At 39.4% G+C, this 26,183-nt stretch overlaps 3 protein-coding genes across 7 annotated transcripts in view; 2 read left to right on the plus strand and 1 right to left on the minus strand.

Moving 5' to 3' along the window:
• Positions 1 to 7,185, plus strand: part of Mpp6 (membrane palmitoylated protein 6) — a 56,419-nt gene extending 49,234 nt beyond the window's left edge. Inside the window, 4 exon segments of the mRNA XM_037203751.1 lie at positions 5,137 to 5,339; positions 5,717 to 5,845; positions 6,959 to 7,075; positions 7,077 to 7,185. Of these exon segments, the coding sequence (XP_037059646.1) occupies positions 5,137 to 5,339; positions 5,717 to 5,845; positions 6,959 to 7,075; positions 7,077 to 7,136 (509 nt within the window). The 3' untranslated portion in view covers positions 7,137 to 7,185.
• Positions 1 to 26,183, plus strand: part of LOC119086172 (MAGUK p55 subfamily member 6-like) — a 563,311-nt gene that overhangs the window by 120,401 nt on the left and 416,727 nt on the right. The gene's annotated exons all lie outside the window — the stretch shown is intronic.
• The window catches only part of Gsdme (gasdermin E), a 61,089-nt gene continuing 50,466 nt past the window's right edge, over positions 15,561 to 26,183 (minus strand). Inside the window, 3 exon segments of the mRNA XM_028892637.2 lie at positions 15,561 to 16,577; positions 16,580 to 16,691; positions 25,603 to 25,676. Coding sequence (XP_028748470.1) covers positions 16,459 to 16,577; positions 16,580 to 16,691; positions 25,603 to 25,676 — 305 coding nt within the window. The 3' untranslated portion in view covers positions 15,561 to 16,458.

The following is a 26,183-nucleotide window of genomic DNA, read 5'->3' on the forward strand; positions in this document are numbered from 1 at the left end:
CTTGGATCTATGTACTATACTGTAGGGTTTTTCTCTTCTGAACATTCTATACTGTTTCTATATCTCAAAGTGCATTCACTATGTTTTCCCCTAGCAGTTTCACCATTTTAAGTTTTAAGTTAAGGTCTTTGATCCACTTTGAATTTCTTTGTTTTTTTCAGAATAAAAAATACAGACTGATCTAATTCCATTCTTGTGCAGGTACTCAGTTTTATAAGCATCATTTACTAATTGTGTTTTTTTTCCAGTGTATGTTTTGACACCTTTATCAAAACTTGGGTGTCCATGGCTGTGTGGGCTTATTTCTGGTACTCTGGTATATTTCTCTGGCCTATTTTTATTCCTGTACCATGCTATCTTTGCAGCAGTGGCCCTGTAGTATATTTAAAGTCAGGTAATTTGATTCCTCCAGCTATGTTCTTTCTGTTTAGAGTTGTTTTGGCTATCCAGAGTTTTTTTCTGTCTCTGAGTATGGAGTTTTCTAGTTCTGTGAAGAATGTCATTGAAATTTTTATGGGGTTGCACTGAATCTGTGGATTAGTATTTTTACAGTATTGCTTCTGCCTGTCCAGAAGCAGGTCTTCCCATTGTCTAGCACCTTCCTTGATTCTTTTTTCATTTTGGTTTTAATGGATTTTTCCCCTTTGAATTATTTCATCTTTTTAAAGTTAATATATCTCATATTAACAAAGCTGGTTCAATAATAGCAATAATAAATATGTTCTCAGAAACCAGAATTGTGTTTATATGCTTTCATTTGCACAACTATCCAAAGGTAGTAAACATTCCTTCATCTGTCTCCAGCCTTCTACCCACTTCTTTACCTCCTTTTACTGTATTTAATTATTGCTTTCCAAAGTTCTCAGTTTATTTTCCCCTTAACACTTTCATTCAGATAAAATCCACATACAGTTCTCTTTACCAAATTTGGTTCTCAGTAACATCTTCCTTCTGTCATTCTTGAATTTAATAAATTCTTCCTAAATATTTGTCAATTTTATTCTTTTCAGAAATTTTTTAAATTTTACTAATTTTCTGTATTTTTCTATAATGCATTTTATTTATTTCAGTTTAATCTTATTTCTTCTTTCCTACTTGCTCTTTGGGACAAAGAGCTCTTTTCCTAGTTATCTTAGGTAGAAAGTCAGGTTACTTACTCACTGGAGATTTCGTTTTAATAAACACATTTAGTTACAAGATAGAATTTTGTTGTATTCTAAGTTTTTGTTTGCATTCATCTTAGTCATTTTTAATTCTAGAAATAGATGACTGTAATGAAACAGTTTTTTCTCTTCACACTGATGCTAGAGACTTAAAACATAATCTGATAATAAGACAGTTGTACAATACACATCAATTAGTCAGGTCTAAAATTGGCTTCTTACCACAGCCTTCTTCCTTCCTACTCATTCATGAAAGCAGTCATTGGGGTGAGCTAGAAACTTACTTTTTGGTCAGAAGTCAAAGTGAAAGGAAAAACAGCAGTCCATTAGTTTTGGGTGACATAGAGTGAGACACTTAACTCCTGTTCATTTTTGTTAAGAAGTCTGTCCATTGTAAGCCATCCGTAGGCTTCAGTCAGCCACCTGTGGTGTCTTTACTTCTTGACACTCCCCGCAGGGCTGACGGAGTCCTGCACAGCTATGATGGCTGAACTTGCACTCATTCAAAGCAGACAGGACAGCGTGCTGACTGCAGCCAGCACCCAGGACTCTTGCCAGCTCCTCTAAAGCAGCGCCATTTTCCTCTCAAAGTATTTGCTAACCTTGTGATTTCGTATTTGACCTGTTTTGAAGTATAGTATTTAATTTCACACATTTTTTATTTGTCCAGATTTTTCTGTTAGTGATAATAATACCATTCACTATGTCCAGAGGACATATGTGATTTTACTCCCCTTAAACTCACTGGGAATTGTTTTATGGCCTCAAACACTTGTCTTGAAGAATGTTCCTTGTTCTTGTACACTTGGGAAAATGCATTTTCCTATTGTTGACTGGAGTGCTACATAGATATAGTCTGTCTAGCTGGTCTGTAACGTTATTCAAGTCATCATTTCCTTTGACCTTCTGTTTGTTCTCTCCATCACTGGAAGCCTCGAGAGTTCCTGCTCTTTTGTTGACCTGTCTGTTTCTCTCTTCAGTTCTATTTTGCTTCATGTGTTTGGAGAGTCTGCTGTAGACAGGAGCTTCTGTGTTTATGATGAACATCTTACTTCTGGATGAATCGATGCCTTTGTCTTTGTAAAATGTTTTTCATTGTCTCCAGCAATAACTTTCTGTCTCAGTGTTGGTTTTGTCTGATGTGTGTAGCTGTCTCTGGGTACTGCTTGCATGTATGTCTTTTTTAATCCTTTACTTCCAACATACTTGTGTCTTTAAGTATAAAATGTCTTTTGTAGACAGCATATAGTTTGATCAGTTTTTCCAATCTATTTTGCCAATGTCTTCGAGTTTTATCTATTTAATGTAATTACTAATACTGTAAATGTCCCTTAGTGTGAATTTGTCCAATTGTTTCCTCCTAACTTCAGGTACTCACCAGGAGAGTTGCATCTTGTCTTTGTGCCCCATTGCTGATGCTAATGTTGGTCATTGATTTAATTACTGTGACATCTGGTAGATTTTTCCATGGCAAATCTGTAGTTTACAGTTAAGCAACCTGTTCAGAGATATTTTGAAACAGTGCAGCTCTTTTCCACAAACTTTCATCCAGTGATTTAAGCTTCTGTCAGGAATAGAACATAGAAAATAAAAGCTTTGCCTGAGTTTGGAGGAACATCTGTCTGCTCTCACCATGTTTAAGCACACAGATAAGCTTTCTTTCCTAGTGTCCTGACTCATGTTGTGTCAGCTAGTAAAACTGCTTTGTTGAATGATTGAGCTCAGGAAGGAAAGAACTAGGGTTTTATCTAGCCTCTGATGATCTGTACTCCTTTTCCCTTCTTTACCTTCAGGCCTCTAGAAGAGTCAATAACTTTCTGGTTCTTTCATTTTCATAATTGTGGCATCTTGTTAAACAAATCTCCTTTTTAGGCATTAAAAATGAAAAAGGCTAATTCTGATCAAAACTGAAGCCAGGATTCCAGTGCTCTATTCCTGCCTTCCTCGTGGATCTTGTGATCTGTAGCACAGTAGCTGTGTTAGGAAGGACAGGGTCTGACTTTTTTTATTACCTGGTTTATGTAATAAAAACTCCTCTGCTACTTCAGTTTCTCATGAGCTATGTTATAAGAAGTGAGTGCTAAAAGAAAAGAGAAAGAGTATTGTTGCAAAAGATCTTGCTTGCTGGAGTTTATTTGTCTTGACTTTCCAAGTAGTATGTCTTCAATATCCTTTTTTTAGAGTCCATTGGAGATTTCCATACTACAAATTTTCTTGGCCAAGAGTATTAGAATTTCTAATTATTCTCTTGGAACCTTGCCGCCAAGCTCTTATACCATAGCTTCTGCAATCTTCTCTGTACCAGTTCCAGGATAACCACACTCACCCCCCACTTGACTCCCCAAAATAACCAAAATCCAGAAATATTTCAAGTTCCATAGAATTTTGTATATACCCCATGCAAAACTTTCTGCAGATGCTTAAGTCATTTGAATTATTTATGATACCTGTATATATAAAATGTTAAGTGATTTATAAATAGCTGTTAAGCTGTATTGTTTAAGGAACAATGACAAGGGACAAAAATCTGTCCATTGTCAGTACAGATATTTTGTTTGTTTGTTTCTGAATTTTTCCCATCCATCGTTCGCTGACTGTACAGTGCAGAGCTAACAGATAGAGAAGGTTAACTACCATGTTTCTTCTCACTGTCTTCCTTAGGAGAGAGCCTTCAAAGAGTTCAGGAAAGTGGCCTGTCTTTTGGACATGTATATACATGCATGCATGCATTAGCCTAGGAAAGTCAGTTTTGTTTTTCCATCAGCGAGAGTACAAACCACCCCACTGCTGTGACACGGCAACATAGGCCTTTGAGCATTCTTCTGGGGGAAAATTTTACTGTGTAGGGAAAGAAAAGAAAACATGCATTGTTCCCTAAACCTGTGACTCACAACTCATTGACTCTTTTTTGGATATACCTAAGATAGTAGTGTTTAGATAGATGACCCAGGACCAGGATAATTATGTTTTGGTAAACTGCAAAAGATGCAGTACATCCTTAAAATGCTAGCATCTGTTCAGGACTCCAGTGAAGTCTGAGACTGAAGTTAAAATTCCATTCCGCGTTCTATTTACACACTTAGGAAAGCATTCAGAAGTTTCTAATATGGATTTTGTGCTTATAGAATCAACAGTTGCCTTGGTCAGGTCAACTCTGCATACTGTTCCCCACTTAGTATACTTCTTTCAAGCTCCTCCAGCTCATTACTCATGCCTTTGGTCTTAACTTGTCTGGCTTCCTGAAGTACCCATTCTTTTGTATTTTCTCATGCTCAAAGTGTACTTTTAAATCAAGGAAAACTGACCATTCAGCTTAATGTAGCTTCTCCAGTTACCTAGTGGTTATGGTACAGCACCTAAATTTTTATTATTTGATTAGTCACCTGTCTCCTTGTTAGAGTTTGTGTGTGTGTATGTGTGTGTGTGTCACAAGAAAACAGTTCTCAGTAATCTGACATCCAGTCTTTTCAGCTAAGGGTGGGAGAACTTTGCTCACCTTTGGGCAGTCAATTAAGAATGTTTAACTGGAAAGGGAGGCTATAATAGAATCTTCAAGAAAAAGGAGAGCATCATTCATAAGTAAAAAGTATTTATTCACTGACGCCAGGCCTAGGACTTCTAAATAAGTATGCTTTAAGTTTCAAGTTGAATTAAAAATTACACTTTGGATACAAAGTTTATTTGAGAACCATCCCTTTAAACATTCTTCTAAATTAGAGATCAGCAAGCATTCCTGTCCAAAGGCCATACAGTCTGTATCATAGCTACTATTTTAATGGGAAAGAAAATGTGGACAATGAATAAACAAATGTGCATGGCTGTAGTCTGAAACTTTATTTCCAAAACCAGGAGATAGATGAATTTAGCTAAGTCCATGTACTAAATGGAACATGCAAAGTTGTCCATGTGTTTTAGTCTATATTTCTCAATCTACAGTGTCCTTGTGCAAGTTCTCGACACTATTTTATTCTAGTTACTTCACGGAAGCCCAGAGAAGATGAAAAGGATGGACAGGCATATAAATTTGTGTCCCGGTCAGAGATGGAGGCAGATATTAAAGCTGGAAAGTATTTGGAACATGGGGAATATGAAGGAAATCTCTATGGAACTAAGATTGACTCTATTCTTGAAGTTGTACAGACTGGAAGGACTTGCATTTTGGATGTCAACCCACAAGTGAGTTGCATGAATTCCAAAGCTGTTTTTAATTTTTATTTTCCTGGGTAGTTTTTGACTGTATATAGGGTATGAGGAGTGTGTTTTATCAAGCTGGGAATGTGGTTTTTTCTCAACTTCATTATGAGTCCATAGCTAGATACATAAATAAACGTCAGACAGCCAAGAAGAGCAAAGATTAATAACCCTTGATTTTACAGCAAAGTAAATGGCTTGACAATTTAGGGAAGTACTGTGTCGAGTTAGGACAGAGGGCACAGGCAGTAAGTTATATTCTTAACCTTAGCAAAGAGACAGATAGACTTCTGTTTATACTACGGCCAGCACACTTCAAGTTCTGACATTATATAAATTGGTTTGTAATTACTTTTGCACAGGCATTGAAAGTGTTGAGGACATCGGAGTTCATGCCTTATGTGGTATTTATTGCTGCTCCAGAGCTAGAGACCCTGCGTGCCATGCACAAGGCTGTGGTGGATGCAGGAATCACCACCAAGCTTTTGACGGTAGGGGGCTCTTTTCAAGTTAACACTTTTATTTTCTCTTTTCTTCTGAGTATGTTTAATGCCATCTAATCATACTTAGGATGTCACTGCACTATGTAAAGTGCTACAGAATGAAAATTGATTTACCAGATATAGTTAGGATTTGAAACAATATTGCCTGTATGTGACAGTCCTTCACTTTATAACAGAACTTGAGTTTTATACCATGAAAAAGATCAGTGTTGGAATGTGTACATTGTAGTTTTCCATCTACGGCCCTGTGTAGTCCTGGAATTTCTTTCTTCCTTGGATCTTAGCTTAACTGTCATCACTCTGTCTAAATGTAGACCTTTTAAAAGTCTTTGTGCCTAAGTGTGTTTTTCTTCTAGAGTACTTACAAGTTGCAAATTTTCTATTTGTCCTTCATCTACCTTTTCTACCAAAAAGCAGGAGCCCTTTCTGCTTCACTTTTATCTACTGATTCTGAGACTTTGCAGGCATTAATAGGATCCAAATCCCTGCTTGAGGATTCCATGTGAAGGTGTAGTGAAGTTTATGGAAACCCATCACTTAGGTACTCCACTCCCTGTGTTGTCCCAAACCACCCAGGAGTACTTGATGAAATGCGAACAGTAATCTCAGAAATAAAGTCATCTATAGGTGTGTGTTTGGGCACAGCCTAGAATCTTCAAATCACACTTGTAAGAGTCTCTGCCCTTCTAAGTGACAGGAGGCAAATGGACTTTGAGTTGAATAGCCACTACAGGCTGGAGTCCTGGCTTTACCCAGGTCATAAGATAATACTATTTTGAAAAGGAGTATCTAGAAGTCAACCGGAAGTCAGGCATCTGTAGTAATTCTTGCATTATCTTGGACTCACCCTAATAAAGTGGAATTTCACTCTAATGCCAGCAGAACAGAAGGTGTAGAATACTCATAAATCATGGAAGTAGATGGAAAGATGGCAACATGATCAGATATATCTGGTAACACCTTCTTCAGCACTGTATAGGGTAGATATTGAGGATTGGCATCTGAATTCCAACAAATACCCAACCCCTTCATTTTTTACTCACGTTAGTCTGAATAAGTCAGTGTGTATTACAATGCAGACTTTTTTTTTAACATTCACAGGACTCTGATTTGAAGAAAACAGTGGATGAAAGTGCACGGATTCAGAGAGCTTACAACCACTACTTTGATTTGATCATCGTAAACGACAATCTAGACAAAGCCTTTGAGAAACTGCAAAACTGCCATTGAGAAACTAAGAATGGAGCCACAGTGGGTCCCTATTAGCTGGGTGTACTGATGATTCGATAAGGCTAACAGTTAAATAAAACTTTTAAAAAGTGACTCAACAAGTAAACCTTCTACTGGGAGAATACATGAAGAGGTAGAAGGCGTCTGCCACATGGAGGCATTTTTATTATGTAGATTGAAATGACAGTGCACTAGGTGGAATTTTTATATAATTGTGGTTGGGAAGGTGTACTAATATATAATTTCTCTTAATTTTTCTAACTTTTTATGGATAATCTTTCTATTCATATCACATAAAGAAATGCGTTCAAGCATTTTGTAGGTTTTGATTTAGTACCCTTACCTTTTTCATCAAAGGAATTTTCAGATCATTCTCTCTAACATTGGTCTCACATTTTCACTGTGATAATGAATACTTGAAATAGTTTTGTAAAGCTATCATTCTCTTCAGTGTTTAGTGAAGGGTCAATTATTCTCATTAGAAAAAATTAGTAGTTACTGACCTTCTTAATCAGACTTCTTACAGAAGCAGAATTTGAATATCAGTGCTATAGCTAATCCACTTCTATAGTAATCTGACATCCAGTCTTTTCAAGGCCACCTCTTACTCCAGAGTATGGCTATTCTTTCCTGTTTGTGCAGAGAGATCAGCTCCCCCCTTCTTTCTTTCTCTAGTGAATACAATGAAGAGCAATAGCTTGCACTCTCTATGGGCTTATTCTTTTCATTTGTCGCAGTGATTGCTGATGCAGACTAATGTTGCACATTAGTTACTTTGTGAGCTCGGGTTGGAAGCAAGGTCATGCAGACAGAGAGTGCCTTATCTGCAGAACTTCACTCACCTTAACGTTTACTTATTTTCAAATATAAAAGTTTCAAACCTATTACTTCAGTCAGTTTTTTAAGGATATAGTCAGCAAAAATATGCCTCTGCAAATGTTTGTGATATTTAAAGATGTTTCTAAGCTGCAAGCTGTTTGTTAATCATCAGATGTGATTTATGAAATGGGAAGTGATTTGTTAGGGTATTTGTTCTCTGTTTTGTCGAAAACCAAATCCTTTGAACGGTTTACAAAATTTGGAAATAATTGCCAGCTATTCATATATACACTCATAGCACATACATTATATATACTAAATAATGTTCTGTACTCTAGATTTCTGTTAGGAAATACACTTTTTTGTTACTTAATGATTAGGAACCAAATCCTTTAGCTGCATTGCCAGTGTGCAAATTTCCACCTTCACCTTGGTTGATAGTCTCCTCTAGGAGTCTTAAATGTATATATATTCTTCCTTAAGTATATGCGTTTAGTGATGGCAGCTCATCACTGACTAAGCTAACCTTATTTTATATTGCTGCTAGCTTTTCATTTCAGAATAGTCACATTTTAAAGGGTTTGGTGCTTAAATATTGATGAGTGTCTTTGGTGACAGGCTTCAGACACCTGAATTCTGATTTTGTTTTTCCCCTCATCAAAGTAATATATCCATCTATATAAAGATATTGATATAGATATACACATACATGCATACATATGTGCATATATATGGTAGTAAGCAATATTCACATGGTATTTTTTATTCATAATAAAACACCTAAGTTACCATATTGTTAATAAAGGGAATCTTGAGGCTTTTTACATTTTAATTCTAGAATTTCATAGCCAAAGTATTCTTTTTCTTTTTTCTGGGACAGGAAATTGTTAACAAAGTGGATCATACACTCTTAATAACTTTTTAAACCACATGTATTTGCTAAAATTATTGAATTCTCAAAGCAGCGTAAGTCAAAGCACAGTGTTTACATGGCACCTTGTGACTTAATGTTTCAATACACTGTAAGTTTGGAGAGGAATTTCAGTTCTGTGCTCTCAGGAAATGTGCTGTATTCCCCGATGTACCTTCATGCTACTTCTTGAAGCCTTTCTAAGCAGCTTTGGGAAAATTATATCCGCACAGCAGTCTATCCACAAATATCTCTACCCTCTTGATGCAACAGAAACAGTAGTTGCATATGTATTTATATCCTTTTCGTGTGATACAAAAATGTATATTACCTGGCGTATCATCTCTGCTTAACATTGTTTCTATTATAAGTGATACTCATGATTGACAACATAATTAATCACAGATTTCTCCAAATGAAGTGATACAGTTTAGTTCACTATCCTATAGATGCCAATATTAAGAAGGTACAACTGTTTCTCAGTGAAGACTCACTGAACTTGTAACTCAAGTCCCCACCTGAGTCCGTAGGAACCATCAGGCTTCATACCAGGAGTCTCCCTAGGTGTTGTGATCAAGGAAATTCATACTTCTCTCCTGGGAAGGTCTAACATAACACATGTATTTATAATAATTGAAGATGAAAGGGCTTACAGTGGTGTTCAATAATTGGTGATAGGTAAAATATACACATACATGCATGTTCTTTGGGAAAACATTTGTATGTGTATTCATAAATGCACTGTGGGATGAGTGTCCACATTCAGCATTCAGGGCATGTTTTTTTTTTTTTTACAACTAATGGCTATATGTATTTTTTCGTTTTCAAGTGTACAAATGCCTGTAGAAATGATGTCTCTGAACAAGTCATTTAACCTTTGCTAATGGAATATATTCAATGCCCTATAGTAGAATTTTCAACTTTGTTACTACTGTGCTTTTATTGTGCAGTTTCCGTTTTTGTGTTTTTAGATATCAGATGTCAAATACATCAGGAGTGTATGTTTTGGCTGACTTGATACAATTGCTGACCATAGCTCTCTAAAATAGAAATCATTATAAACCAAATAGGACTAAACCCTAGAGTCTGGAGTCTAGTAAAGTTATTTATACAAACTGTAAAAATTTTTCCTTTAAAAGGCCAAATTAGTTATTAAACATGTTTAGAAAAAAAGCTCATTAGCGGTATAATCCAATAGCTGGACATTGATTATGACAAGGTACTACTCTGGCCAAAAATGATAATTTTGCCAGGCTTAGTAATACAAGCACTCAGGAGGCTGAAGCAGGGGGATTGCAAATTGGAGGCTAGCCTGCCTGCATGGTATAACAAGGTCCTGTCTCAAAAAACAAAAGAAGAAACAACAAGGGCATGGGGTTATAACTTTGGTAGAGTGTGTGCCTGACTAACATGTGAGATCTGGGCTTAATCCCCAGCAACACTAGAAATGACCCTTATTTCAAAAATTAATTTAAAGTGATACTTATTTTTATGTAGAACAAGTATCATGACTTAGTGATTGAAGTTGATTGCCAAGGCCACCAAATTAGTTATAATTATTTTAAATGGGTAAATTCAAAATATAAAAAGTTTAAAAATGGCAAGAAAATAGCCATCTACTTATTTTTGTGTCTAATGAAACAGTCCTTCATTATACAGAATTAGACTGGAGGACCTTACCTCCACAGTAACTAATCTTTATACTAAATAAGAAAAGGGCAGTCCTGAAGTTTTGTGCACATAAATAGTTCATTTTTTAAAAACATGTACATATATATATACACACACACACAAAGCTATGTGTATAATATGTAACTATCTCCCAAAAAGTAATGAATGATAAAGCTAAATGTATTTGCCCACATGTTACAGCTAGTGTTCTAAGGCTTCTAATTACTTTCAAACTCCTAGACATTCTGATCTATTTTAGATTCTTTTAAGAAGCTTTGGCTCTACCTTGAAGCTGATGCTAATCTCCTTTCTGAAGACTTTACTAGAGAAACTAAGCCCGGAAAACTGTTTTTCATTATTAGAATTTAATTTCCGTAAGAAAAAACATTTCTGGATGGAGACCTCTTGGGAAATATTTACTTCAACTTTGAAGTGAAATTGTGCTATAAGTTAGACTTAAAGATTACAGTGCCTGTGCGCCTCCTGTTCCAAGGGATTGCTGTGAGAATTCTTATAACATCTGTAATGTATTTGGAGTTCTTGGAGAAATTCAGTATTTTAAATAATGAGATTATTGTATATAACAATATTATTCACAGATTTTTAAGAATACATTTGATGAATAATTCAGCATCATATTGGTCTTTTTGTAAGTATATATGATACACCTGAAGATAATAATTCTATAGTTTTTTTAAGGTAAGGTTATTTTTAAATTGTATTTTTGTTTTAGCTTTAAAGTTATATTCTTTTAAAAATATTTCTCATTTCATCTTGTTGCTTTGTATCCTGGAGTGACTTTTGAAAAATTCACAGAATCACACGTCCTTAGTGGACTAAAAAGCGAGCGAATGATGCTCTCTTTTCTAAGGTAAGCATGGTTGCACCACTGGGCAAAACACTACAAGATTGTCTTAAAAAAAAAAATCTCTCGTTATAAAAGTTAAAAATAGTTGTGCTACTTCTGCTGACTAAGATCCTACCATGTGATTTTTTAAGAACATTTAATTTCCCTCTACCTTCCACGTGTTGTGTGGGGCTAGGTTAATACCTGTCTTCATCTTCAACTCTAAGGGATGACTTGTGATTGTGATGTGGTAAGCCTTTGAGAGTACTTATTAAATGTGTTCTCTTACCCGAGGTTGCTTCTCCTTCAGTCCCTGTAAAGTCACCTCATTCTAAGGTGAAGGAGCAGGTGGTGAACTGTTGGGGAAGCCATCCCAGGGTTAAGAGAGCTCCTTGACTGAGCTACAGTCTGGAAGACAGTCTGCCTTCCGGTGGTCCTAACCTAGGAGTCCCATTAGACTCCCAGTCCAGGTCCCTAGCTGCTAAGCAAGTCGTTCACTAATCACACAGATTTGACATCCTCTGATGTTTACATCAGAGCATCCTGAAGCTGCTCTTCCTTATCCTTGTGCCTAAAATTTACACTGCAACCTGGTTTTACCCATAGTGTGAAGCTTAATGGGCACCTATATCTTTATTAGAAAAAAATACTTAACAGTTACATCCAATTAGTGGACCCCAAATTCAGAAAATACTTCTTTCTCTTTCTAATTGCTTATTGTCTTGTGGCTGGTGTCACAGTGATGTGATAACTGACAACCTCAGGACACAGGTCAGAATGGCCATTTTTATTGTTTTTATTTTTACTTTGTTGTTTTTTAATCACTCACACAAACTGAATTAACACATCGATAGTTAAGATAAATGGCACTTATAACTTGGAAGTTGACCATTTATTTCTTATATATAAAACTACCACTTTTTTAGTCTCCTGCAATAAATAATCGTTACTGCCACAGAGCAGAGATGTCCTGGGGCATAAGTATAGGACTTTGCATGTGCTGCGCATGCTCCAATACTGAGCAGTAGTCCCAGCCTTCATTTCAAAAGTCTGAAATAGTTGCCTTTATTACAATTGAGCCAAGGCAAACTGAATAGGCAATATATACATAAATGTGATAGGCCACACCTCAAAACTAGCTTCCCTCCTCTACTAGGCAAGGTTGCCTGAGAACTTAGAGGAAACTTAAAACTAGTCAAGAAGAAAGAAAGATCACAACATTAAAAACTGTTCAGTTGAGGAGGGTGGGGGCTCAGAGATAGAGTGCTTTGCAAGCTTTGTGTCCACGTGGTCCAGGGAACATGCTAACACCCTAGAACAAACAAAAACCCTTCTCAGCTATAAATTGCATTGAGCCAGAAGCCTTACCAGTTAAGACATGATTACATCTTATGTCAGAGAGCTAGTTAATGGTAGCACTGCTAGTAAGCGTGGTCCAAGTGAGAAATACCTTAGTCTTTACAGATAGAGCCAGTTAGATGCTGTATTGTTATAGAATGAACATGCCTTCACAGTGAGAACTCACTCCCAGCACATAGAAATTAATAGAGGAAAAAATCCTCTAATAGCATGTGCCTGGTTCTGTCTGGGGTGCTTGTTATCCAGGGTCACCTTGCCCACTTGGCAGATCAGGACTTAATGATGACTGTCACCCTGTGCCACTCACTTGACTTGCCACCCTAGAGACACTCGTATTCTGATACAGGGATGGGTCTCACAGCTGGTCAGTCTTAGTGAACCGTCTCAGGAGTCCTAAACTCCAGTTATGTTTTAGGAACAAAATGTTCTTTCCTGCCATTTCTGACGAGCCTGGTTAGCACACAGCTTATCTCCCAGTTCCTGTGGAGGTGGCACTCCCTAGCTAAGTCCTGCTTTGTAACTTAATATCTCCTGAGCAAGTTTATTAGTAAGTCCTTTATAACATGGCTGCTGTTAGTTCATGTTTCTCCTACATCAATAGCTCATATGTATCTGAACATGAAATTCAAAGTAGATGATTGTTTTCGCTGTATGCCATCTTATAAAAATTGATGCTGGTTTCTTATTTCTTCAGTAACACTGGTTTTTTGTTGTTTTATGTGGGTTTTTTTGTTTTGTTTTTTAAGTGATATCTTGCACACAAAAAAATGAGCAATAGTGTTGTCTTAGTTAGGCTTGCTATTGCTGTGATGAAGCACCATGACCAAAGCAGCTTGGGGAGAAAGGGTTTATTTGGCTTACACTTCCACATCACGGTTCATCATTGAAGGAAGTCTGGACAGGAGCTCAAGCACGGCAGGAACTTGGAGGCAGGAGCTGATTGATGCAGAGGCCATGGAAGAACTCTTGTTTACTTGTTCCCCATGGCTTGTTCAGCCTACTCTCTTATAGAACCCAGGACCACCAGCCCAGGGCTGGCACCATCCACAGTGAGCGGGGTCCTCCCCATCAATCTCTAATTAAGAAAATGCTCTACAGGCTTGCCTGCAGCCTGATCTTATGGAGGCATTTTCTCAGTTGGGGTTCCCTCCTCTCAGATGACTAGCCTGTGTCAAGTTGACATAAAATGAGCCAGCACAAGTGTTCAGTAACATGAAATTTTCTGCAAGCTTTTTTGAATTGTCAGAACCCACAAAGACCATTTGATGTGAATGACTTGCTGTGGAAACTTTTTGCCTCTCCACCCCCAGTTCATTTTTGCATACCTTTCCTCCTAACACAAACACATGCTCTTTTTAGCCCCACCCTCTTTAGCAACTGTAAGGAGTTTTCAGTAGAAGACAACATGCTTATAAAAGTCGAAGCTTGCCAAGCTGTTTAAGGAACTTTCTGATGAAAAGGTTTAAAAAGAAAAGTTAAGCACCCCTGCTTTCTAGATATCTGCATTACTAGTTTCTGCAAAGAGAAACATCACTGCTGTCCTTGTATACATTAATTTCCTATAATACAGTAAGTACTGATGTTTCAGAAACTCACTATAAATCTTTCAACATATTTCCACATACAGTTAAAAATTATTACAGTGTTCAGTTTGTGAGATTACATATTCCTGATAAAATGTTTTTGTGCATTTAAAGAAATACTTGTTGGAAAAAATTGGTAATGTTTCATTTACAGGTAGAACTAAGAGATAAAACTACAGGATTTTTGCATTAGCTTTGATTTAAATGGATTTTTAAGTCCTTGATGTAAATTTTTCCCACCTAAATAAATTTTCACCTGCCTCTACTTTTCACCCAAGATTCCTTTTGCTGCTGTTTCTATTCTGGCTGGTGCATGATGATGGCTTTCATAGAAAAGGATTTCAGAGTTGGGAAAGATTAAAATACAGGATCAAAGAAACAAAGACTCTGCTTAGACAGCATGAGTCCCTCTGGCCACTTCCCATCTGCCCAGGAGAGAGAACTCCTGTGTTTCAGCAAGCAGCCCTGCTGTGGGTCGCAGCTTCACACTAGGCCTGCAGGAAGAGGGCAGGCACCCACCGCAACAGCAGTGTGGCTTTGGGCAGCAGGAAGCCTTTCCAGAAGTGCCCTTTGCAGCTCTCCCATGCTGGGTTCTAGGATTCCATACCTCGTGTTCAGGAACATGCTACTTTAGGATGTTTCTGGTGTCTCCAGGAAAAAAAAAAATTGTTTATTTTTTCCCATTCTGTGTGTGTGTGTGTGTGTGTGTGTGTGTGTGTGTGTGTGTGTGTGTGTGTGTGTGTGTTCATATGTGCACGTAGAGGCTAGAGATGTCTTCCTCTTTTGTTCTCCAGGTTTTTTGTTTTTTTTCCCCCATTGTTTGTGTGTGTGCACGTGTGTTCACGTGCACATAGAGGGTAGAGATGTCTTTCTGGTATCTCTGCCTTCCAGTGATAGTATCACAGAGGTGATCACAATGCCTGGCAGTCTACATAGGTGCCAGAGACCCAACTGAGGTTCCCATGCTTGACCAACAATCACTTACCCTTTCATGTTTTCTATTTTATATGACCCATCATTGGAAGGATAATATAAAACTCCAACCAGAATATAAAGGTAAGGAAGTAACTCTTTTTGCCTTTTGTCCCAATCTCAAAAAGTCCCTGAATTGCAATGCACCACTGCTAGGTTTCTCCTGAATTCTAGACATGCATTCTCATGCCCATACATGTGTGTTTTCCACCTGTAGATTCATATATGTTCTGTTCATAGCTTGCTCTTCATGTCTTATGTCAGAAATAATTGAGTCACAGTACCAACTTCTCACAACTACACACATTTGCATTTCCTTCCTAATTTATGATCAGTTTATTTCTGAGCAGTGCTGCTGGTACAACTTTAGCCCTGTAAAAGATAGCTGCATGAGGTGGAGTCTCATTTTATTTCATTTTTGTTACTCTTCCTTATAATCTGAAGGGGCCGCATGGGCGAAGTGGAGATGGAAACTACATGCTAACATGCATCTCCCTGCTGCTTCTGCCCAGAGGCATTGAATCTGATCTATAGTAACAAATACTTTCAGTGGAATCGGGAGGCTTGGGGAGACTATCCAAAACTGCTGAAGCAGAAGGACATCAAAACAGAATAGCAAACTTTACATAGTTCCAAATTTCCTTTGGTAGAAATTGCAACATGTGACAAATTCCCAGAATGCACTGGAATTGTTCTAGACATAGTATGTTCATCAAAGCGTAACAAAGTCAAATAAAAGGAATTCATCTAAATCCCCACGTTGAGGTGGGTAAAGTCAGATGGCCTTAATATAATATTGTTTCATGTACTCTGGTAGCATTTAAAGTTTCCCAGTCATCAAGTAATGTACAGCATGTCTGAAAGAAGAGAAATTGCTTTCCTGTAGCATTCATAGCCTAAGATGAATGTTGAGGTCTCAGACTCTCCTGGTTTTTATAACAGGAGTGAGTGGAAAATAAAGTGACCGATGAGTCGAGTACAAAGCCCTTGACACTTCCCTCAGTGACTCAGATGTTGGAATCTACCATGGTCACCAGGGGTCACTGTCTATTGGCATACCAGGCCTCTGATGAAAATAAACCATTCACAATGCTTGCAGACATTCAGTGTGGAAAGTCACCACTCTTAGCCCCAAATCCTAAAGTATTTTCTCAGTTCTAAAAAGTACCCAGCCTTGGCCAGTAGCACATACTTCTGACAGGCAAAGACATTACTCGTGTTCTTTGCTTAGAGTGCAAAGCCCACTTAGAGTGATATGAAGAATCAGTGGGAAGATGCAGGAGTCCTTCAGGATGGTGGCTTTAATGGACAACTGCATCCTCTCCAGGCAATGTCGGCAGAGGCAAACAAACGCTGCACAATCTCAAACTTCTCAGTATCTCTCAGGGGAGCCAAGGTGGGGTCTTCAAAATCACATACTCTGTCATCAGACAGAGCGTCGAGCTGAAATGACAAATTTAAACAAACTTCAAAATGTCCCAGAAAATCCAATTAGATTATTTTTTTAAAGTCTCCCAAATAGGACAGTAAAACCATTAAATGTAGCAAGATACATGTTTCTTCACGCTAAGACCTTAGTTAGGCCTGTTTTTCCCTGCCTGTAACTCTGTCTGAATCCCCATTGTGTTACACCTTCTAGACCCATTAGCCCAGTAGACTAGAGAAATCATCATGTGCCTTTTGTATGCCACATACAAGGATTCATCTAGCTTTACTGATAAACGTGTACATTTTTATGGGCTGTATTAGGGTAATTATATATATATATAATCTGTAATAAAAAATCAGGGCAATAAGATACACTTCTAATTATTGTGAAATATGGGTGGTTTATCTGTTACCTACTGTGTTAAAGAAGATCCAGAAGTATCCTTCCTGTCTGTGGTTTGAAGCTCATTATAACTCCATCCACCCTCCCCGCTGCTTGTCTGAATCTAGTGGTCACTATTCTACTCTGTTCTTCTGAGTTTGACTTAGTATTTCCACAAATGCATGAGAGTGTGTGTCCTGTGTCTGGCCTGTTTCATTCAACAATGACCTCCAGTTTCAGCCATGTTGCTGCCAATAAATAACGTCGTTTCATTTCTTACAAGTGAATAATATTCCACTGTACATTTATCTACATGTTCTTTGGCCTTCATCTACTGAGGAGCATCAGGGCTATTTTCACATTTTAGCTATGTGAAGAGGCTCAACAAACATGGGAGTGCACATCTATGATATTTCATCTTCAGATAGACATGGGAACGTTCACAATTTCAGCCATTTTTAGTGTCTGGAGGATTGTTGTGTTTTCTATAATGGCTGTACTAACTACATTCTTTCCAATAGTATGTAAGAGTTTACCTTTTTCTATATCTTCTCTAGCATTTCTTATATCTTTTTATGATAGTTATTTTAATGAGGGTGACATGCTACTTCTTTGCAATTTTGATTTGTGTTTCCATGGTGATCAGAGAGACAGCATTTTTTTTTTCATGTACTAGCAATTTGTCTATCTTTTGAGAAGTATCCATTTAGGTTTTTAACTCATTTTTAAATTGGATTGTTTTTATGGCATTATGGCCTTTTGAGTTTCTAGTATTTTCCAAATGAATCCCTTACCAGAAGATGGTTTGTAAATACTTTTCTCATGGTGTGTTATATTTTGCTATGCTGTTGAGTTCAGTTGAGAATATTTGTATGTGAGTCTGTGGCTGTCTTCTTGTCTCCTCTGGGTATCCAGAGAATGCATTCCTCCAGTTTCAACTTCTAAATCATGGAAGCAGCATTGGCATTAGCTCTTGGTTCATTGTTTTTGTAAATTTCAGCAGTGAAGTCACCAAGTCCTGGACCATCTTTAGGAATATCACTTATTGTTTCCATCTCATTATTGGTCTATTTAGACTTTGTATTTCTCTTGATTCACTTCTGAGTTAACTCTGTTGTAGGTTTTCCAGTTGTGTAGCATTGTGGTTGTTGTAGTCATTCCTTGTGATCCTGCGTGTTTCTGTGGTGGTGTGCAGTGTCTCCTTTCAGTCTACCCTACTGCCACCGACACAGCCTAACTTGACAATTTTACTTTCCTTTCAAAACCCCCAGTTGTGTCACTGATTTTTGTGGGGTTTTTTGTTTTGTTGAGCAAGGGTCTCAATATGTATCACTGGCTGTTTTGTAACTCACTGTGTAGATCAGGCTGGCCTGGAAAGTACAGAGATCCTCCTGCCTCTGCCTCCATTGGGGTTAAAGGTGTGTATCACCACACTCAACTCTTCTGTATTTTTAAGTTTTGATTTTCTGCTAAGATTTGGGTTTTGGTTTGTCCTTGTTTTTTCTACCTCCTTGAGATGCAGCGGTCGGTCAGTTGCCTTAGATCTTTCTGTTGTCTGATGGATGCTGTTACTGTTTGAAAGTTCCCTTTCACTGCTGTGTTTGCTGTGGATCATGGGTTTTGTTGAGTTCCTTGATTTCTTTCTAGAATTTCTCTAGTTATCTATTAGTCACTAGGAACATGTATTTTTATAATTTCTGTTCTTGGTTTCTTTTTTAAGTTTTAGTCCCTTGTGACCTCCAAAGATACATAATATGCTTACTTCCTGTGCTGACCATGGACTTCAGGGTAGAAATACAGTGAGGTCGTGAGTTAACTGACAGGTGACAAGGTTAGGGTGTGTTGTGTGTGTGTGTGTGTGTGTGTGTGTGTGTGTGTGTGTGTATAGCTGGATTTAGAAAGAAGAGATGAGCATGATTGTGCCTTTATTTTTTTTATAAGAGAGATTCCTAGAGCATGTGTCTTCAGGGGTAATAATGGTTTCTAAAAAATATTTTTAAAGGAACAGAATTAAGCATGAATTAGCTCTTAAGTAGAAACTATAAAGTAATGGCTGAATTATAGTGGCACCAGCTAGCACCTCCATCATTTCAGTGGTTTTATAAAGACAAAACAAACAAACAAAAAACCTCTTCGAGACTAAACTGCTGTGAGAAAAAGACTTAGTTTAGCTACATTGATTTCTTTTTTCAGTTAAAAATCTGAGTACTTTGGCCCTTTGATTTAATGTGGTGTAAAACTGCAGTGTACAAAAAGATTTAGTTATCAGTGTATTGTATCTAATGATTCTTTTGTAGCCATCGACTCTAAGGCAATAGTTCTCAACCTTTGGCTCTAACGAAGCAGTTCTCAACCTTTGGCTCTAAGGAAGCAGTTCTCAACCTATAGGTCGAGACCCCACAGGAGGTTGCATATCAAATATTTACAAATATTACAATTCATAACAGTAGTAAAGTTAGTAATGAAGAAACAACAAAATAATTTTATGGTTGGGGGTCACAACAACATGAAGCACTATATTAAAGGGTTGTAGCATTAGGAGGGTTGAGAACCACTGCTAAGGCCTTTATTCAGAAACTAACCCATGAGGGCTGGAGAGGTGGCTCAGCAGTTAAGCACACTTCGTTCTTGAAGAGGACCCTTGGTTCCTAGTACCCACATGGTGCCTCCTGAGCCAAAGGGACCATTGAGGGCATCAGGCATACATATGCTGTATATAGACACATGCAGACAACACAGTCATCAGATGAATACATTTTAAAAAAGAAAACTAGCAGAAAGATGTACCCTGAATTATGTTTTGGGGCAGGAGTGACCACTGACTCAGGCTTTAGAGCACTAATGAAGTTCTACTGAATTCAAAACTGAGCAGACGGGTGCTGCAGCATGTGGCTAATGTGCAGATAATAAGGCTAATGGGGGGTAGTAAGCCAGGGGTAAAAGATTGCACGCTGTGTCCGCAGACCAGCTTTAGCTTAGAGGAGGGTGAAACAGTGAGAGTGGGTTATGAAGAACTAGTGGGGCCTTGGTAGAAAAACTTCTACAAACTTCTTCCTCTTCAAGACAGTCGTTTCTAAGAGTGCACCCATAAAATAACATGTGTCCCTCAGAATTGTTTGGCTGGTTTGTATATCATGTCTGACATCCCCTGTCGGTGCCTTGGCTCCATCTTTTACCACTGCAAGAACCCTGAGTGCCCTTTCCCTGAATTTGATTCTCAGCCTGTCTGTCTGTCTTGTGCCCTTTCTTATTCCTGATATAACAGGGTTGAATGTGGATAACTGGTTATTCTTGATTTCTTTCTTAATCTTCAAATTTAAAAAAAATTGCATTGAGACTTATTTGTGGCCTAACATGCTCTAGTCTTGAGTAGTACATGTTCTGGTAAGAATGAGTTTGCTGCCACTGCTGATGGTTAAGCTGCCCTGTAACTGCGAACACTCACTTGTAGACTGAGGTGTTTAAATTCGTGTTTAAATGTGCTACCCATGGTGGAAAAAGAAGGGACGTCCCTGACTGCACCTGTGTTCATCTCTGCTTTCACATCCATGGTTGTTTTGGCTATGGGATTGGTAATGTTGGATCCATATATATTTGCACTTCTGCACCTGGTTGCTGAACTGATCTGTTTAGGAATATTTAGTGGTTGCATTCTCTCTCTAGTTTTTCATTTCAAGTCCACTTTACCCTATGATAATATGAGTATAACTCCTGCTTGCTTTTGTTTTCCATTTGGGTGCTTTATTTCCCCCATCCTTTTTAATACACTGTCTTAGCTAGAAGAGACACCATGACCAAGGCAGTTCTTATAAAGGAGAACATTTAACTAGGGTGGCTTACAGTGAGAGGTTTAGTGCATTGTCATCATGGTGGGACATGGCAGTGTGCAGGCAGACATGGTGCTGGAGAAGGAGCTGAGAGTTCTACATCTTGATCCACAGGCAGCAGAAGCAACTGTGTACCACACTAGGCACAGCGTGAGCATAGGAGACCTCAAAGCACGCCCCCACAGTGACACACTTCCTCCAACAAGCCCACACCTCCTATTAGTGCCACTCCCTATGGGCCAAGCATTCAAACACGAGTCAGTCTATGGGGACCATACCTGTTCAAGCCACCACATACACATACATCAGTAAATGGATTTCTTGTGTCTGTGGACAGCATATAGTTGAATCTGGTGGGTGGTACTTTTGTTTTTTTGAGACAGGACTCATGCAGCCCAGACTGCCCTTAAACTTTACATGTAGCTGAAGATGCCTCCACATCCCAATTTCTAGGATTATAAGCATTCACCACCATGCCCAGCTCTTTCTTACTGTTTTTTTTTTTCACTTACTCAGCTAGTCTATTAGTTGGTAAATTTAATTAATTTATATTCCATGTCATTATGTTGCATATTTTTTCTTGTTTTGTACAGATTTGTTTGCCTGTCACTTTTGTGATTTGGGGATGCCCTGTCATGCTGAGGTTTTAGTGTTACTCCTTCCTTTCATGTGTCTGTTTTGCTAGTGGGGTTTATATATCACATACTTTGAAAGATAGGCACCTAATCTTTGTAGTGTGGTATTTACTCCCATTAGTATTTTTTACAGCGCTGGTCCCGTGGTCCTGAATTCCCTTGGTCTCTGCTTGTGTGGCACCATCTTTGCCCTCTGCACCTTTGAAGGCTAAGGTTTCCTGGCTGACAGTTACTTTGTCAGTATTTAGAGCAGACCATGCTGTCTCCTTCCATCCAGGGCATTCCTTGCATGACTTGTTTTGCTTTTCCTTCTCTCATGATTTTGATGTGTCAACTAGACTGTGCCTTGGTGAGGACATCCTCTGCTTATTAATTTAGTTGGGGTCTTTTAAGTTCTGGTGTGTAGATATCCGTCTCTCTGAAGATTTGAGAAGTTTTCAGCTATTGTTTCAGGGAACTAGTTCTTAAATGACTCTTTTCCTTCCCCTCTGGAATCCCCACAGTGCAAATAGTTGTTCACATAATTCTGTCCTAGGTGTCTTGTAGCTTTTCTCCATTCCCCACGCCAGCCCCCTTGTCTTACTGAAGTAATTGGAAGCATTATCCTTAGATTCTGCCATGTTTCCCTGCACTGCTTCCTGCCTGGTGTCAGAGATTTGTGTGTTTTATTGCACTGACTAGATATGTTAGCTCCAGAATTAAGAGTCTTTGTTAGTTTTTTTTTAAGTAAGATTTCTAAGTTTTAATTTCTCATTTATATCCTGAACTATTTTTTTCTTCTCTGTATTATTTTGTTTATATTCTCTTGGAGCTCATTAATGTTTTCTTGGGATCGTTACTGTAAACTCTCTTCAGACTTCCTTCTAAGAGATTATTTTTAGAGAGCAGCTACTCTCTTTGGCTTGTTCTCTGCATCCTGTACATCTGTGGCACATCCAATATTTTGAAGCACTTCCTGCAGGAATTTTTGTTGATTTAAATGTCAGCTGGATGGATAGTCAGGCTTTAGTTACACATGAGCTCAAAGGTGTAGCTGCCATGCAGTGCCTCATTGGGTTCCCATCGTTAGGGTCTGGGGTGCAGCAACAGTCCTAACCACAGTAGTTCATGAAGGTAGCTGTAGGGCTTTGCCCTGAGTACAGCTTGCCAAGAGCACATTCTGTTGCTGTGGACTCGCTGGTATGAGATGCAGAAAGAACTGTCCCCAGGTCTGTACAGGGGAGCATAGATCATACCAAGAGTTGTAGGAGATGCTTGGGTCTGTCATACCAATACCCACAATTCTAGAGCTGCAGGCTGGAACCATCTCCTTTCTCCAGGTCTTACCAGATAAATATCTCTGGGAGCCGTGGAACTTAAGGTTTTGAAACATAATGGAGCCCTTCCCTAGTCCCATGGGGTGATTAAAGTTGCTGGGGCTTTATAACTACTTTTAGTGGAGATGTGGGATCCAGACAGTACCTCCTTCAGGATCTAAGACATAAGCACAAGTTTTACTCAGTACCAGCAGCCCTAACCCAAAGTCAGTGGACTATGGAAGACAAGTTCCTTGGGTCTTCCCAATAGTTCTGGTTTCCATGCTTGGAGGTACAGAGCATGAGGGGGAATTCCTCTTTGTGTCGTGGGTTAATGTGAGTGGTGTGCAAGCCTGTCCTTTGGTGTCTGCGGTCTGGCTGCAAGGCCAGGGTGGAAATATCATGCAAAGAATAAGTAATGGAGAGGCCAATACTTGTGACATTGTTTGCCATGAAGCTGAAGACCACAGATGTGATCCCAGCTACAAGCCTGAGTGGTGCTGAGGCGTTTTGCACCATCAGCTACAGTTCCAAAACTGTAGGCACAAAAGTTCCCTAGTGCCCCCTATGGGTAGATGCAGGTTGGGGCCCTGATCACTGGAATCTTGGAGCTGCAGGACCTGACTGGGAACTTGGCTAGCTCCTGGTAGACAGGTGCAAATGAGGCTAGGGCTTCACAGAGCAGCTACAGCCCCACAGCCTCCAAGTTGTAGGCTGAGGAAGAGATGGCTGCCATACATACAACTATGGTACTTCAGAGCCTGAAGTAGCCAAATGCAGAGCGCACTGCCATCCACCCAGTGTGGGCACAGGACCCAAGGTCTGTAACAAGGTAAGAGCCCTGCTGATTATGAGAGGCCCAACTCAGGGGACCGCCTTCTTTGGAGCCCTGTTTATACAAGCCAGTTACTCAAAGTGGACATAAAGCTGCAAGGTCTCTGGCTTGGGCAGTTAGAGTTGCAGGCTTGAACAATGAGGCCTGCAGCCGTTTCCATTCTTCCTCAGGCAGCAGCAGGGTTAGTGAACAGCAGGGCACATACAACAGGCACTTCCCACGAGGTTTAATGTTCCAGTCACTTTTTTGCTAATTGTAGAGTTCTGCAATATACAGGTTTTTTGTTTTTGTTTTGTTTTGTTTTGTTTTCTGCTCTGGGGCAGGTATGCACTCACCACTTGGCCATTGGTGGTTTTGTTTATTACTGTAAATGGCAATATTAGAATTTCTTAGATATTTGGATGAACTCAAGTGTAGGCACTGTCATTTGTTAATTGTGTTTCCTGCTTCAAGAACCTTTGCCCTTGCTGTTCTCTATCCTTTGGGGATGTTTTCTAGATTTCTCTAATGATTGAATCTACCCTCTTACCAGTTCACAGCACATGGTTAGTATATCTGACACTGTTTGCCCAAAACCCTTAAAGAAGAAGATTTCAGAGGTACCTGGGCCTTCAAACAGGGCTGCAGATAGACTGTGTGCCCTTTTCTAGGTAAGTCACTGTAAGAAGTACACAATACTCCACGCTTGCAGGAGCCTGGCTCTTCTAAAGAGAGCAGTGGGAAATCTACAGAGATTACCTGAGAAACCTAGGAAGATCTTCCTTTAAAGAAACCTGTTTTGTCTGCTGAGCAGCCTCCAAAAAGCAGGCAGGTGCATCTGCAGGCATCAGGAGCCCATCCATTTTGGAACTGGTTCATTGCTGGTCATGGGACATCAGCCAAAGCCAGAGCCAGAGCCAGAGCTGACTGCAAAGGGGTGCTAAGTGAGTTCATTAGGGCCTGGCTCCCATAGCACAAGTTTCTCTTTGTGTACTTCCTGAATGGCTTTAATTAGTCCCTAAATACTCAAGAAACAGACTTTGGAAGTGCTGAGCACTCTCTGCTGCAAGAGGGAACAGAGCTGTTTTGCTCATCATCTCATACAATTAGGACAATTATATCATTTCTATAATCAAACTACACCAGCAGCCATCACCCTCAGCTGGTCTGAGATATGGTGGCATGCTTCCAAGTAGTTGAGTATACCCTGGGGCACAGAATCTGGTCGATTCTGATGGCACCTGCCCAGCTGTGTGATAAGATAGTGCTCTTGACTTCTGACACATCCTTCATGCAGAACGACATCCAAGACCATGTACATGGTTTGGTATTCCCAGAGGACATGCAGAACGAAGGTAGGTAGGCCTGTAGAGGCAGTCTGCATCGCCAGCTTTGCTCTATAGGGTAACAGTGGAGCCAACACAGACTGAGAGGAGCTGCCTCTGGGCATTCTGGGGCAGCCTGTTGCTGGTCCCTCTGCTAACTGCCCTCTCTGTAACGAGAACTTAGCTCCACTCTGGGGTTAGACTCATTACTGATCACTTGCTCTTGCAGTGATATTTCCAGAGAGCACCAAGCTGCTGATATTGTAGGAGGATGGAAGAAGCTATGTCGTCTCCAGACAGCAGCCCTCAGTGCTTCCTGGCAAATCTGACACAAGGCAGCTTCAAACCATCCCACACTGCAGTGACCAACGAGAGAGTGTTGGGCCTCACAATACTGAGCTATGGCCAAGTCTCCAAACTGGGGAAAGCACATGATTTGGAGTCTGCACACTGGGCTGCTTTGCTAGCCAGTTCATTGAACACTTTGTTCTGGACCTCAGACATCCCACAGCAGCCATGTGTTAATGCTAACACGTGCTTACACTGTCTCAAGCTGAGAAACTAGAGGTGTTTCACCAGCTGGATAGCCTCTGTCCCTCCTCATCCCCATTCCTTTCCACCCCACTGTCCCATCTGAAGGTTCCTTACCAGGTGACGCAGCATACGAATAATGTGGAGTTTACAGCATGTCCCCAAGAGAATTGTGGCATTATCTGGCATTTCTGTAGAAGACATGCATCATGGTCATGGTCACTGTCAAAAACAAGTTTGTGGAAGCCAAGCATGGTAATGCATGCATGTAAACTCATCATTTGAGAGGTTAGGCAGAAGAATCACAAGTTTGAGGCAAGCCTGAACTATGCAGTGAGCCATTGTATTAAAAAGAACATTTCATCCATCCCTAGGTGCCCAATTTACCTTACATTTACATTTCATTACCTTACTACAACCAGTTAGAGAAAATAAATGTGTGACCAGGCCAGGTGTGGTGGCATACCCTTAATCCCAGCACTTGGGAGGCAGAAGCAGGCAGTCTCTGGGTTCTAGGTCAGCCAGAGCTCCGCACTCTCAGAAACAAAAGAGTGTGGTCACATTTGAAGTGCTGGTTTTCTGTGGGATCTTCCAGAGAATCTAGTCACCAGAGCATGTTCGTTGACATCAAATTTGCTAGCCAGAAAGAAGGGCATGGGCTCTGGGAAAGAATAATTGGCTCAAAAAAGCAGTGCTGG

The sequence above is a fragment of the Peromyscus leucopus genome, chromosome 3, assembly GCF_004664715.2.
Source record: "Peromyscus leucopus breed LL Stock chromosome 3, UCI_PerLeu_2.1, whole genome shotgun sequence".
Lineage (NCBI taxonomy): Eukaryota > Metazoa > Chordata > Mammalia > Rodentia > Cricetidae > Peromyscus > Peromyscus leucopus.